The sequence below is a fragment of the Entelurus aequoreus genome, linkage group LG04 (assembly GCF_033978785.1).
Source record: "Entelurus aequoreus isolate RoL-2023_Sb linkage group LG04, RoL_Eaeq_v1.1, whole genome shotgun sequence".
In the NCBI taxonomy this organism is placed as follows: Eukaryota; Metazoa; Chordata; class Actinopteri; order Syngnathiformes; family Syngnathidae; genus Entelurus; species Entelurus aequoreus.
The window spans coordinates 39,970,038-39,986,323 of NC_084734.1; the positions used below are offsets into that span (position 1 = coordinate 39,970,038).

The following is a 16,286-nucleotide window of genomic DNA, read 5'->3' on the forward strand; positions in this document are numbered from 1 at the left end:
CTGCATCTCGCCATTTGCCTTTGGACCCTCGGCAGCGTCCTCGGCATGTTTGTGTCGTCCGGGGTCATGCACAGCAGCCTGCCTGGAGTGGGCGTCACACACAAACTGCACTGGACGCCGGGAGCGACAGCAGACATGGCCGCCAGCGGTTGCGCCGACCTGAGGGAGAGGCCAAGGTCGGTGCCGCCGCACAGGGACGAGCACGAGACGGGTAACGGGAGCGGGCGGAAACGCCGGCACCGCGAGTACGACGACGGCGAGTGCGAGAGCGGCGAAGACGGCGCCGACCTCCGGGAGCTGGAAGCCCCGCAGGTCGCAGGTGAAGAGCGGCGTCCTGCGGAGGAGCATCTTCACGCCGGAGGAGTGCAACCTCATCGAGGAGAGGATCGACCAGGTGGTGCCCAGGGCGGAGGCCGGACAATGCCGGGAGCGCGCCGTGGACCGGGCGCCCCTGGGCAGCGGGTGCTTCTTCGGGGGGGATTGCACGTACGGCGCCCAGCTGGAGAAGCGCGGGCCGCAAGGTAAAAAAAGGAACACTCCAAACACAAGCACAGACGAAGCAGAAACAGACTTTGCTTTTTGAAACTGTTAATCATGCTAAAGTGATTTGGGATCCTGCAGTGAAACCCAAAGGTATTTTGGGAGGTCACTTAAACATCCGAAGCCTAGTTCCCAAGTGTGATGAAATCAGATTATTACTGTCGGAGTCTAATCTTGATTTTCTATGCATTAGTGAAACGTGGCTGCATGATAGCATTTTAACCAGCATAATCAGTGTTCCGGGATATAAATGTTTTAGAAGGGACCGAACTGTGGGAAGGGGAGGGGGTGTACTGATATATGTCAAGGACTCACTTAATGCAAAGGAAATTCCCCTGACTGTTGATATATCTACTGAATGTTTCTGTATTAATGTCACACTATCACAAAATATGCAATTCAATGTATTGGTGGTATACAGCCCTCCATCTGCATGCGTTGGAACGCTATGCGAAGACTTAGATGTACTATTTAAGAATTTTAAGAATAACAGTGAAGTACTCGTCTTCGGAGACTTTAACTTAAACTGGCTAGACAAACACTGCAGAAAAAAACTAAAAGACCTCACATCTAAACATGACTTTAGTCAGAAGATAGAAACCCCCACACGTATCAGTAAAAACACTCAGACACTAATTGATTTAATCTTCTCAAACAAGCCTGACAGAATCGTAAAAACGTACTATCTAGTCACCGGCTTGTCAGACCATAATCTGACATTAGCTGCAAGAAAACTCACAAAGACACGTCTGACAAGGTTTAAAAATCAAGATCAGAAAACTTTTAAACTTGAGATCCCTCGCCAATCAACAAGTGCTTTTGAAAACGAATTAAAGGGTATTAATTGGGACGAGCTCCAACAACATGATCAATTACACGCCTGTTGTAATCAGCTAATGTCTACTATCGGACGCATTATTGATAAATTTATTAGAAAGCGAAAAAAATCCCACAGAAAATTTCAATTACCATGGATTAATGATGATATCCGTAAATTAATGAAAAAGAGAGATTATGCCTTAAAAACTTTTGTCAAAACTCATAGTGACACTGATTTGAAAATATTTAAAGGCTTGCGTAATCAAGTAGTTAAACAGCTCAGAATGTCCCAATCAAACTACTACGTCCACATGCTATTAGAGGCCAAAGGAAATGGCAAAATGATCTGGAAACTACTACACAGCCTATTAAACCCAGAGGGTAACACCACCCAAACCCAATATAAACTTAAAGTAGGAGACAAAATCATTACTGATTGTACACAAGTCTCAAATGAGTTCAATAAATTCTTTATAGAATCTGTCAAAAACCTTTCCTCGGGTTTCTCTTGTAGGACTAATGATGATCAAACAACAGACATACCTAATGAACAAGACAGCTCATTTCAGCTCAAGGAGGTTAGTCAGACAACTGTCCTAAATGTCATACATGACCTAAACACCACATACTCAAAGGATATTTATAACTTAGACACAGCTTTTCTTAAAAAATATAGCGGCATCCTTATACAGCCTCTTACCCATCTTATTAATATTTCCATTAAAACTGGGCAATTCCCAGATGGATGGAAAACTGCACAGGTAATACCACTTTTAAAATCTGGTGATGCTGGAATGACATCTAACTATAGACCTATCAGCCTTCTTCCAGTTTTATCTAAAGTCCTGGAGAAGATTGTTTCGGAACAACTAATGCACCACCTTGAGACAAATCACTATTTGACTCCCCTGCAATTCGGATTCAGACGTAACCATTCTACAGAATCTGCCACTTGTTTTTTAACTGAAAGGATCAAACATTCTCTTGACAAAGGACAGGTGGTCGGTGCAGTATTTCTAGACTTAAAAAAAGCATTTGATACAGTCAATCATGACATTTTAATTTCAAAACTAACTAAATTCAATTTATCCAAACAGTCATTGTCCTGGTTTGAGTCATATCTAAAGGGCCGTGAACAATGTGTCACCATTAATAATGTGAGATCTTCCTTCCGCAAAATAGAAACAGGGATACCTCAGGGTAGTGTTTTGGGACCTATACTATTCAGTCTATACATCAATGACCTACCAGATGTACGCACAGATATAGATTTACAGATGTATGCGGATGACACAGTGGTATATACATCAGGTAAGACCTGTACTCTAGTTGCTGAGAAGTTAAATGCTCAATTAGACAAAATAGCATCTAGGCTGGAGTCATCCTGTTTAACCCTAAACACTAAAAAGACGAACTCTGTCTGCTTCTCCATAAAAAAGCTACCTCAAACAAACCTGAATATAAAAATTAATGAGGAGGTCATTGAACAAGTACCTGAAGTCAAATATTTGGGCATAATCATAGACTATCAGCTGAATTTTAAAAGTCACATTAAGATGTGTAAAACCCTGAAGGCAAACCTAGGCTGTTTTAAGATTATAAGACACTGCTTAACTCTTAGCTGTGCTTTTACTTTTATGAATGCAATGATTCTGTCACACATATCTTATGGCTTAACCACATGGTCCCAGGCACACCAGTCATCAATCAAGACCATTGAGTGTCTTTATAACCGCACCTTGAAAGTTCTAGACAAGAAGAGTATACGATATCATCATTGCCAAATTTTAACCAAATACAATATTTTAAGTTTTACCAATTTTATTTTGTTACACACAGTCAAACTGGTTTTTAAATGCTTGCATAACTCTGCTCCCCAATTGCTCTGCAAGGCAATTACAAGACTGCAAAGTGGTACCAGATCTACCACCCGAGCAGTGTCAAAAGGCAACTGTTGTGTTCCATTCCGTAGAACATCTTTTGCCCAGACTGCCTTTTCAATAAAAGGACCACAACTATGGAACTCTTTACCAGACACTTTGAAAAGTATACCTGCACTTGTCACTTTCAAAAAACAAACAAAATTATGGCTAGTTGAGCAACAATCGTGTTCCCATGTTTAGTTTTTACTCATTTTTACTAATGGGTTTTTATCTAGTCTGCACTTTGTCTGTGTTATTATTATTATTATTGGCTTTTATCTAGTTTGCACTTTGTCTGTGTTATTACTATTATCATTATTATCAACTCATTCTATTTTTTATTTTCCTATTTTAATGATGTTGGATCTGTGTTGTTGTTGTTGTTGGGGACAAGTGTTGTAAATTAGCTTTGGCTACAAACACTGTGATGCATGCATCGGATAACTGTTTCAGATGTCTATGTTTTTGTATCTGTCCCTATTTCAAATAAACCTCTATAATAATAATAATAATCCCCAGGTGCATGTCTTTGGAGGTGGGAGGAAGCCGGAGTACCCGGAGGGAACCCACGCAGTCACGGGGAGAACATGCAAACTCCACACAGAAAGATCCCGAGCCCAGGATTGAACCCAGGACCTTCAATCATCCATAATTGGAAGAAGTTTGGAACCACCAGGACTCTTCTAGAGCTGGCTGGCTGGCTGTCTAAACTGAGCGATCAAGGGAAAAGGGCCCAAGTCAGGAAGGTGACCAAGAACCAGATGGTCACTCTGTCAGAGCGACGGCATTCCTCTGTTAAGAAGAACTTTACAGAAGGAAAACCATGTCTGCAGTAAACCACCAATCAGGCCTGTATGGTACAGTGGCCGGATGGAAACCATTTATTTGTAAATAGAAACAAAATTATCTGGTCTGATGAGACAAAGATTGAACTCTTTGGCGTGAATGCCTGGCATCATGTTTGAAGGAAACCAGGCACCACTCACCACCAGGCCAATACCATCCCTACAGTGAAGCGTCATGGCGGCAGCATCATGCTGTGGGGATGGTTTTCAGTGCCATGAACTCTGAGACTAATCAAGATAGAGGGAAAGATGAATGCAGCAATGTACAGAGACATTCTGGATGAAAACCTGCTCCAGACTGCTCTTGAACTCAGAATAGTAACAGTTCATCTTTCAGCCAGACAACGACCCTAAGCAAACAGCCTAGATATCAAAGGAATATATTCAGGACAACTCTAAATGTCCTTGAGTGGTCCAGACTGGAGCCCAGACTTGGATCCGATTGAACATCTCTGGAGAGATTTAAAAATGGCTGTGCACAGACGTTTCCAATCCAACCTGATGGAGTTTAAGAGGTGCGGTAAAGAGGAATTGGTGTAACTGCCCAAAGATAGGTATCCAAAGATTATGGCATCGTATTCAAAAAGACTTGAGGCTGTAATTTCTGCCAAAGGTGTATCAACAAAGTATTGAGCAAAAGGTCTGAATACTTACGTATGTGTGATTTCTTACTTTATTTTGATATTTGAAAAAATATTTGAAAAAAACTTCCAAAAAAAAATAAAAAAACGTTCTGACATTGTCATTATGGGGTATTGTGTGTAGAATTTTGAGGACAAAAATGAATTTATTACATTTTTGAGTAAGGCTGTAACATAACAAAATGTGGGAAAAAGTGAAGCTGAAAAAGTGAAGCGATGGGAATAGTTTTCGAATGCACTGTATACTCTAGCGCGGTCAGTGTTCCTGTGCTGACGGATTCTGGGAGACATTGAGTCGGAGCAGATGGCGTCGGGCTAGCGACGCACACACACACACACACACACACACACACACACACACACGCTTGCATGAGAAGACAAATCTGAGTAATCTGCTCAAGCATCTGATGGCACACAGACAAATAACACACACACTCTTGGGGCGTCAAACACAACTCGGGTGTGTGACGTTGTGTAAGATGCTACTCGACGACTTGAATGCAACATTAATCTTGCGGTGGATACTTTACCCATAATCCTCCTTGACCTTGTGGATTAAAAGTAATTTATTTGCGGAAAAAATGAGTCACTTGGTGCGAATGACAACGACATGTCCTTAGTTTAGGAGTCTTCTTAATATATAATAATTGAATAAATAAATTGTGAAATATTTAAATTGACTTTGTTTGACATCTTCAAACTTAAGACCAATTTATCTGTTCAGGCTTTTAATGAGCTACTTTTGGGCTGCTAAGATTTGTGTGTTATCTTGGCTTTTTATTTTGTGTGTAATGTCTGATATTTGAACTGTGTTGTGAAGCACTTTGTGGCTTTTTGTCTGTGAAATGTGCTATATAAATAAATGTGCTTTACTTACTTACTAAATCATGAAATAATTAATTGTGAAATATTCAATTCAATCATAAAATAAATAAATACATTCTTAAATCATGAAATAGTTCAATTCTGAAATAATTACATCATGATGATTAAACTCATAAAATAATGAAATACTTCATTAAATTGTGAAATAATAAAATAAATGTGAAATCATTTATTTTAAAAATTATTAAATCATTAAATTTAATTGTACATCAATACACTGACATATTTAATAACACTTATGTAATTCGAATTATAATTAATTAATGACACATTTAAGTATTTATTTGAATATGTATTTATTCTTTTAATTTAATCTCATTTGACCCTCCATATTTTTAAATTGTACAGTAGAATAGAATAGAATAGAATAGAATGCCTTTATTGCCACATTGAGATTAGCGATTCGAGCTATATATACTATTATACCTTTTACTGTATTTGTTTTGGTATGAACACTATGAATGAATTAATTAATGATTTATTTCAGACAAACATGTGAATACTACATTACACTTGATGATAAAAAATGTATGTTTGAAAGGGAGTAGGAAGAAGCATTAGCTTATTGATTCTTACCCCTTCTCCATTTAGTACCTAGTACTATGTTATTTTACTTCCAGTGTTCCTTTTTTTCTTTTTCTTTTTTTTTTTAATACTCTCAACCAAAGACAACAATCACCAACAAACAACCACACCATAACTGATTGTGTCAAAATAGATAATATAAATAGCAAGTTTTGCAAAAAGTGAGAACCTTTGTGTTTGTCATACCCCTCTTCTTCCCTGTACTTTGTAAATACCATCTGTTTGTACCACTGTTTGAATTTGCTTCTGGAGTGTAAACATTTAAATAGCAAAATTCTAGGTGAGCTTTATCGCTGAAGAAAATGTTTTAGTGCTTACATCTGCAGCTGAATGACGGAGGTCATTTTAGGATGTGCAGTGAAGCCTGTGGAAGGCAGTTTTTAGTTCAAGGCGTCATGAAAACCCACAACTTGAAAAGTTGATGGTTTGAGCGCCTCTTCTCTTGCTGCGTTAATATCGTCTCCCAATTGAGGCAGCTGATATATTTTTCTCGGGTTTAGTTCTCACAAACAGGTCGTAGTGATACATCAATAAAAAGTCACTCCTTGCAGAGAATTTGATCTCAGGTCTTTCCTTGTGTCCCTCGCAGTCCATCGAGACCAACCTGATTAGGAAGTCCAGCGGCGGTCTGACGTACATCGCCGAGTGGAAGGGGGGCCTGCTGGAGCACAAGATGGGTCACCTGGCCTGCTTTGCAGGCGGCATGATTGCACTCGGAGCTGACGGGGCGCCAGGTGACAAGACAGGCCACCAGATGGAGCAGGCCGCCGAGATCGCGCGAACCTGTCACGAGTCTTACTCTAGAACTGGTAACTCGAGACCTTAAAGACTTTTCATTCCAATTTACGCTTACATTATGGTTTGTGCTTTGCTTCTCCTTTAGCATTAAAGCTGGGCCCGGAGGCGTTCCGCTTCGACGGAGGTGTGGAGGCCATCGCCACTCGACAGAATGAGAAATATTTCATCCTGCGTCCCGAGGTCATCGAGACCTACATGTACATGTGGAGGTTCACCCACGACCCAAAGTACAGGGACTGGGGCTGGGAGGCCGTCCAGGTGAGGATAAGAGCTATGTCAGAGCGACGTCAGCTAACACAGAAGCATTTAGTTTCCCATGATTGTGCAGCCTGAAGGCAATCACAGATTTATAACAGCAGAGTTCCCCTGCAGGCCTTGGAGGAGCACTGCAAGTTGGAAGGCGGCTACAGCGGCATCAGGGACGTCTACGTTTCCACGCCCAACTATGACGACGTGCAGCAGAGCTTCTTCCTGGCGGAGACGCTCAAGTGAGACGCACACACATTTAGTGCAATGACGTGCAATCGGAGCTTTAAGATAAATGTGAAACACTTAAAATATACAGTGCATCCAGAAAGTATTAACAGCGCTTCACTTGTTGTTGTTTCAGCATTATTCCAAAATTGAATACATTCATGTTGGTCCTCAAAATTCTGCACACACATAACCTATAATGACAATGTAAAAAGGTTTCAAAATTTCCAAAACTGAACAAAATAATTTTTGTCCTAAAAATTCTGCACACAAATAACCAGTAATGACAATGTAAAAAAGTGTTTTGGTTTTTTTTAGAATTTTTTGAAAAGTTATTAAAAAATAAAAACTAAGAAAACACATGTACATAAGTAATTACACCCCTTGGCAGCAATTACAGCCTCAAGTCTGTAATTGCGATGCCACATGCTTGGCACACCTATCTTTGGGCCGTTTTTTCCCATTCTGCTTTGCAAAACCTAGGTTCATGATACATTGGCAGCTTCCATTACTATAGTTGGTGTTAAAATAAAAACTAGAAATAACTTGGAAACATGGCAACTCAAATATATTGCTATATTGTTATTGTGCTTTTTCTTATTTAGTTTCCTTTTTTATTAACTTAGAATGTTAATAAAAATGTTTATTTGGTTTTAAGTACAGATTCTTTAAAACTGTCAGATTAAAAACAATGTAAAAAAATGTTGATATTAATGGATATCAGATTAATTTTATTTTGCCATATCGCCCAGCCCTATAGAATGGGGTAATCAGCTTGAAATCATCACAAATAAGGAAGCAACAGCACACACAAATTTGTAACGCGACAATATTTTCTCCTCAAAGTCCAGTGTCTAGCGATCCAATAATCCACAGGCCAGTGTTAATCCACTCAAAACAATGAAAAATTTAAGTAATATAATAATCCATAAAGTTGCTCAGGAGCATGACAGCCCGCTGACAGGTCTCTAGTTGCCGTCTGACGAACTCCATCGCGTCATGTTTGCGTGGCATCAAAACACATCTTGTTTAACTGCACACCGCTTAATATGCTAATTCATTGTATTTATTTATATGATGTGTCTTATATGATATAAATTATGATGTACAGTACCATGTAAAAGGTCTGTGCTCTGCCTACATAACTATTCTTTCCATCTGAGTGTAATTGTGATGAATAGAACCACAATGCTGGATCTGAGTGGTCTTCACAAGATGATGACATATCTGCATTGCAACTTGCACTGCAAACACAGCTGACTTGTTTAAGTGTTAAAAAGCAGCTGTTGATCAAATACTTGCCTGCTGTGAGATGTTACATGATGTTAACCTCTTGTGCCAATACATATTGTAAAAAAAATGCATTTTTTGACATCTTTGTTTACTCCAATTCCATATAGTACCGATAAATACCGGTATTAATAAGGAATATCGATAAGGGTATCAAATCAATAAAATCCTAATGATCGACATCCCTATCTGTGACATAACAAAATGTCGAAAAAGTGAAGCGCGGTGAATACGTTCCGGATGCACTGTAAGTCAAAAGTCAGTAGCAAGAGGAGCTTTTAGAACCTGTTTTGATATATTTGATACACCACATAATATATAGCGAGAATTGTTTTGAATCGAGAATCGTGTTGAATCGAATCGTCACCCCAAAAATTGGAATCGAATTGAATCGCAAGCTGTAAGTCCCTAATTTGCATGTTATCTGGGGATTGCTATGATATGCTGCGATGCATTTACCTGCGTTACAGTCGTCAGTTTTTTTTCCGTGATCTGCAACTTGGAATGTAACGGTATACGCTAATGATGATATATGTGGTAAAACTCCAGACGGATAATATTACCCTTTTAAATTAAATTATGGAAAAAAACATCCATCCATCCATTTTCTACCGCTTGTCCCTTTCGGGGTCGCGGGGGGTGCTGGAGCTGTCATGCCAAATTTCTTCCCCCTACAAAAACCTCCCCCCCCCCCCCCCTTTTACTTCCGTGGTCATTTTTCCTCTTACGTCATTGACAGCGATCGATAGCACTTCAGCTTTGACTGCCCGTCGCTGGAAGGATACTTCGTCTTTGACAGCTGCTGGAATCTGAAGAAATCGATTGGGTTTTTTTTGTACAGGCGCGAAACAGGACAGTCGCGTGCCGGTTAAGGACCCCCGGCAACTTTGTGATTTTATTGGACGCAGCCCCGGAAGTAAATTTGGGGGGGGGGAGGTTTTTGTAGGGGGAAGAAATTTGGCGTGACAGAGCCTATCTCAGCCTGATTCGGGCGGAAGGCGGGGTACACCCTGGACAAGTCGCCACTGTGATTGATAAATGCACTTTGATAAACGTACTCACTAAATGCTAACATGAACACAAGAGACATTAACGTCTTTCTATAAAGACATTGCTGTCTGAGCAACTAAGCTATTTGATTGTGGTCATTAAACCTACAAGCTGTACTTTTCTAGTGTCTCTCAGATTGATGGTCAAATACTCAAGAGGAATACGAGACAGGGGTGTTTTTACGGTGTGTTCGAGGACCGCCAAACTGAGTAGGACGCCACAACGGCCGCCAGAAATAATAATAATAATAAATTATGTTTGTTACGCACTTCTCATTTAAATGAATCTTAAATGCTACAGTACAAACTATTATTAAAACAGATAAAATAGTAAGGCTAAAACTACACAAGACAAACAAAATAGTGGATTTTCTAACAGTGTCATTTATTTTAGTAATTTAAAAAAAAAAAAACTTGCAGAAAATACTTTAGTGTGTTTAAGTACTTTTTCAGCACATTCAACAAAACTGCGATATTAATGCTAACTTTGGTCACAATAAGCGTGATATGAAGTGTTCACATGGTTCCATTCCTACCTGCAAGTCAGCCGTTTCTGTTTGAATGGACTCAATGTGTTGCTGTTGTCTGCGTGTGGGCCAGGTATCTCTACCTGCTTTTCTCCGATGACGACCACATTCCCTTCGACCACTGGGTCTTCAACACAGAGGCCCACCCTCTGCCCGTCATCAGGAGCCAGCAGACGGAGCAAAACAACGAGGTGGAGTAGCAAGAACCTTGGACCTGGTAGACCTGAGCCAACATTTGGAATTTCTCCTAACTGGAATTGTAGTTTTGTTTTTTAAATGGATCAAAGTGGTCTTTCACTTCCGTTTGTCTTCTGTTGGATATTTCACCCTCCCAAGGGGGTCCAATGTTTTCTTGAGGCGTGGCGACTGCGGCAGATGTGAAGCTAACGCGAACCTCCAAAACATTTTTTTAAAGGAGGAAGCCATCTTTGTTTACAACCCGTCTTCTCCTCCCTCTGCCGTACCGTGTCAGTATCGATAGGGAACGACACATATGTCGTTTGGCCTTCAAGACGGATATTGGACCTTTCTATGGAAAAAAAGGATGTCTTTTAAGAAGGAGGCGTGGCTTGGGATTTGTAGCCCAACCCCCTCACAACCTGCCGGTAACGTCACATCCTGTGATCGTGTTTACAAGAAGACGCCATCTTCACTCAGCGTGCGATTTTACGTTAAGCAAATGTATCCACGGATAACTGCTGATGCGGCTACTTTCACAATGCTTGTCAAAAGACAAAAACCAACACTTGAGGGCGGGGGTGTCCAAACCACATACAGAAAAATGGATTTCATATTCTCCACTTTTTTTTAATTAAAATCAAAGTACCCTTAGAAGTTGAATATTTCTGTAGCTGACAAAGCACATAAATATTCATGATATCATTGTAATCATTTTTATTTAACTTTTTTCTGAACTTTTTGTTTTCTTTGCAGGCCTTTTGTCGTTATTTATAACCTTCTTATACAGTTAAAATTGTAACTTTAAAATATCAAAGTGGTCCCTGCGTCCTTTGATGTTTAGTATCTGGCCGTCTGTGGAGTATGTTTGGACACCCCCCAGTTACACCCAAAGACCTCGATGCCCAGCGAGGTACGCAGTGGTCTTCTACCCTGCATCGTGATGTAATATGTTCCTAATGTTTTGGCCACTAACATCAACATATTTTCTTCCGTTCGACTACTTGTTGGTTTTAGTCTTTTTATTGAAGGAAAACTTCATTGCGCTCTTTTTTTTGTCCCACAAATTCCAGTTTGAGTAACAGTACCCACTTGTTATTTTTTTGCCATTTTTGTTTTGGGATGCCGGTCTTCTTATTTAGGAGGTCTTTCTCCTCTACGAAGAGACACACACACATGCAGGAAGCCATAGTGTCCTGTTCTTGTAGTTCCGCTTCTCTCCACTTGGGGGTGCCACATTACTCGCCAGATGTTGGTTGTTTTTTGTGCCTTCGCTTAGGAAGCTGCTGCGCGAATTACAGCTGCTGATCATTAGCGCTACTGTAGCTTTAAGAGAGAGAATGCTCCCAAAACAATACACAACATTCATCTTCACGTGGTAGTTGGTGAAGCCTAGTGGCGAACTTGAAACGTGCAGCTGATGTGTTGAGGCCAGTATTGAAAAGGTGTACAACACTGACATCTGGTGGTAGTAAGGCTGCATTACAGTAGATCATATCATGTATTTCTTTGAAGGCACTATCAAATGTCTTTACACTAGAAAACACGTCCTGAACTCGTTGGATCATGTGATCATTCTCGAAATAAACACTTTGTGTTTTTAGTGCAATGTTTGCACCACCAGGGGGCAGCAGAGGGCCAATAATACAAGCAAAATGATAACAACACGCATAAATGATAGTTTTGATTTTAACGTCAGGCTTTTTTTGTTTTCTATTTGAAGATACCTTATGAACGGGATCATTTCACTTGTTTACGTCATCCGCTTTGTTAATAATGCGATTTACGCGATTGTAACCGACGATTCATTTCTGTTGACTTTGTGTTTGTGTCCATGCAATGATGCTTTTATTGTGGTAATTTATTCAGGACGTGTTGTTGGTGTTGCAGCGCCGCAAAGCGACCACCAGGGGTGCTCTTGCTGCGCTCTACGCAGTACCAATGTGATCATTTAAGGAATTAGTAGCGTTAGCAGCACAAATAACATGTTGGTTAAAAGTGACGGCAGGAAGGTGTGAGGAGTAAAAAAGTCGTGAATGTATTGTCAAATGTTTTCCTTTCATCTCAGAGCACAAATAAGAACTTTTTGGTCTTTTAGGTTTTTAATATTTTCTTCGCCATTCGTTGTCCTCTCTGTCAGACAGCGACCTCTGCTGTTAAAACAGGAAATGAAACATCTTCCCTCACTTTTTCAAGGCGTTCACGTTTCGACTCAAAGTCGCTTTAATTCGTTGACGGTAAACGTCTTTTTCCGTTGTCATGACGACGGCTGAAGTTTCTCATTATTAGATTTGATGCTTTTAGCGTTGATGATCATTTAAGTTAGTGAAGTTAACTTTAATTATAGTTAATTAATATAAATATATATTTTATAAATGTAGTTTAGAAAATAAATGTAATTCAAAAGAAAAATTGGAAACATGCATCTGACATTCATTTTTAAGTACGTTTTTTTCTCTAATTTTGTTTTGGAGGAAATATAACTTTTGTTTTCAGTAAGGAACATTTTGTAAAGTCTTTATTTAATTGTCATAAGGCAATTATTTATGTTAAATTAATGAATACATTATGTTGATGTGACAACAATCATTCCAATTCCCATAGTTATGTTTTTGTTTGGTCTTCATATGCAATATTGTTCATTTATGGGCAAATGGGTGTGGGTGTGTGTGTGTGTGTAATTATGATTATTGTGAATATCATGGCGAATTATTGTAAATATTATGTAGTGGCACAGAGGCCACTGGACATTTCTATAAATATCTTAAGTGGATTCAAATGAGATTAATGAGCTGCAGACTTTTTAATAAACTATATTTGTTACACTTCTATTGTGAATTAAAAAACAGACATTTTATGATGTGGATTTGTGTTTTTATTTCATTCAAACCAAACCTTAAAGAGATTTATGCTGTTAATTTTCTTGATAAAAGTTCGACTTTTCCCGGTGATTAAATGACTTGTGATCATGTTTGAGGTAATGCAAATTTAAACCACCAGAGGACGACACATCACCAGTGTTTCCGTACAACAGTTGTTAATTATGCACACTTTGTTGGATTTGGTTTTTTGGGTCACCTATTTGTTGATTTATGTAGGATTTTGTTAATCTTCCAGCATGTGTCACATCTTTTCATTTTAGTCGTTTGAATGTGACACCTAAAGGGACAAGCGGTAGAAAATGGATGTCACTGTTGTTTGAAGTCCTTTCAAATGCAGGAGAAACAAAGAAGCTTTTGAAGCCGTGAACAAATTCCACACGACTGATTAGTTAGTAGAACATAAGATGTCTGTTTTCGCTTTTAATTATTTTGCTGGTATTCCGACACGTGCCTTCTTCCCGCAAGTGAAAACCAGTGGTGGTCAACCAAGCCAAGATGGCTGTGGAACAGCAAGCCGTGCCACGGCAAACTGACTACCAGAGCCGGCCCAAGGCATACGCGTACTAAGCGCTTGCTTAGGGCCCCGCGGCCACCTGGGGGCCCCCAAAAGCAATTAACAAAAAATTCTTATTTTTTATTTTTTGCATGTACGAGCCTGACTGATGATTTCTAAATGATCAAAGATATATTATTGTACAAAAACACAATTTTAGGTCAACAGAGTGCTGCTGCTGATCTAGGCGTAGTGATTCTTCCTGCCTCTCTTTAAATGTAAAACTGCCTCTGCTGCACCTGTGACGTTTGCCGCCTGCCGTGCAATGCCAGTGCGCACTGGGCATCAAAAGCGCAGATAGAGGCAAAACAATGTCACAAAAAGGACATATCCTTCAGGTGCAGAAAAAAGGAAGAAGAAGAAAGTGGAATAGGAGAAAAAATGCCATGATAAAGGTATGTTTGCATGACTTGGTAATAAAAAGTTTATCAAAGAGATTTGTAGCTGTAATTAGCTTTAGCTAGGTGACGTTAGCTAGCTAGCGCGGTGCTAGCAAAAGGTTTTTAGCATCAGGTTACTAGTGAGATATGTTGTTTGCACAAATTGTTTGCAGCAGAGCACGGTAATTTATGTGAGTAAAATAAACATTATTTTTTACATCAACTCATAAGTTATGTGAAACTTCCCCAGGAGCATTGTTAAAATACTTTGGAGGCACAGAATCAGCCCAGAGCCAGTCCACATCCTCAGGCTCAACTGTGAGTGATGAATCAGGTGAGGAAAAGACTGTCCCCATACAGTATACATTTAATTTCTTAGTATAAACATTACACCTGAAGGGAAATTAATATAGTCAAAGTATCTCATTAATATGTGTGCCTATATGTATGTATGTATGTATTTCATATTAGGTCCATCTCCATCCTCTACAGTGCTCTCTCACACACCTCCATCCTCTGTGCCCACTGTCCCCTCCATGTCTGAAACAACAGCTGATTTATCTAGTGAATTAACTGCAAAACACCCTTTATAATTGCTCATTGTACTGCAGAACATTCTGAGATTAATAATTATGTCCAACAGTGCAATTTAATGACCTTATAGGTTCTTCTTTTTTAGTCATTGTCTTTCTTTGGCCACTTCCTCAGCAACTTCCACCACAACGTCCCCTTCACACCATGGACCATCATCAGCTCCGCCAGTTGACCCAGCTGAGTGGCCTTCTTTCCTCTCAAAATGAGATCTGTGAGTTGTACCCAAATCTTTGGGTAGCTCTGCGGATAGCCTGCACTCTTCCTGTGACTGTTGCATCTGCAGAGCGGAGCTTTTCCAAGCTCAAATTAATAAAAAACTACTTGAGATCTTCCATGGCTCAAGAAAGACTGAGTGGACTGGCAGTGATTAGTATTAATAACAAAGTCGGCCATCAGATTTCTTACAGTGATGTCATAAATGACTTTGCCTCCAGAAAAGCCAGGAAGCACAGGTTTTAAGGAGTGGGTGGAGTGGTAGAACAGAGGAACAAAACTGTGATGTGATGGTCAAATGTGTGAATTAAGGACCTTGATTTAAGGTAGTTTATTTTGATTTTTTCCCCCAAAATTTTTTGCACATCGTTATGTACATTTACATAGTTTTAATATGTAGTAACTTTATATTTGTTTGTAAACCGTTATGTTACCTTGTTTCTGGTAACTCTGTGCATTCATATTATTTAAGTATTTGCTTGATATTTAATTTATGTTGTTTTTTGTACAATTTCATTTGTTCCTTTTTATATATATTTAAGTGATTTTATTGTTGCACTTTATTGTTTTTCTTGCACTACGAATTATTTTTGCACATTGCTGTTTCAGGTTTTTGTTACTAAAAATAATAAAGTGAATCAGAATCAGCTTTATTGTCCAGTTATGTTTAACACACATGGAATTTAACTTCAGTAGACTGCGCTCTCTTTGTACAAAGTAAACATTAAATATGAACAATTAACTAAAAATATAAACTAGTAATTAAAGACTAATATGTACAAGACTGACGAGACAAGATGACACTTTTACTGTAAATACAAAGCTTTATCACTTGGACTGTTCAACCCCAGGCCACTCTTGTAGCTGAATGTTTTCTACATTTTAAGATTAGGAACCATATGTGGCACTCTGGACATCATTCGTTCATTCATTGGTATTATTTATGTTCTTAACTGGGCCACCCCCATATCTTTATAAATGACATGTCATTTGTAAAGACATGCCAGGCTGACAATAGGATAATGTAAACAACACTGCCAGAGCCGCAATGAGTTTATAGTAGGTGTGTGAATGATCAACAATCAATATTATTGGCAGAAATAGAGGGCCCC

The 16,286-nt window shown here is 39.3% G+C and overlaps 1 protein-coding gene across 1 annotated transcript in view; it reads left to right on the forward strand.

Annotated features, from left to right (window-relative positions):
- Nucleotides 1–13,409, forward strand: part of man1a1 (mannosidase, alpha, class 1A, member 1) — a 249,169-nt gene extending 235,760 nt beyond the window's left edge. The window contains exons 9-12 of the mRNA XM_062044868.1: nt 6,827–7,046; nt 7,121–7,293; nt 7,408–7,523; nt 10,449–13,409. Of these exons, the coding sequence (XP_061900852.1) occupies nt 6,827–7,046; nt 7,121–7,293; nt 7,408–7,523; nt 10,449–10,575 (636 nt within the window). The 3' untranslated portion in view covers nt 10,576–13,409. The remainder of the gene's footprint in view (nt 1–6,826; nt 7,047–7,120; nt 7,294–7,407; nt 7,524–10,448) is intronic.
- The last annotated feature ends 2,877 nt before the right edge of the window (nt 13,410–16,286 follow it).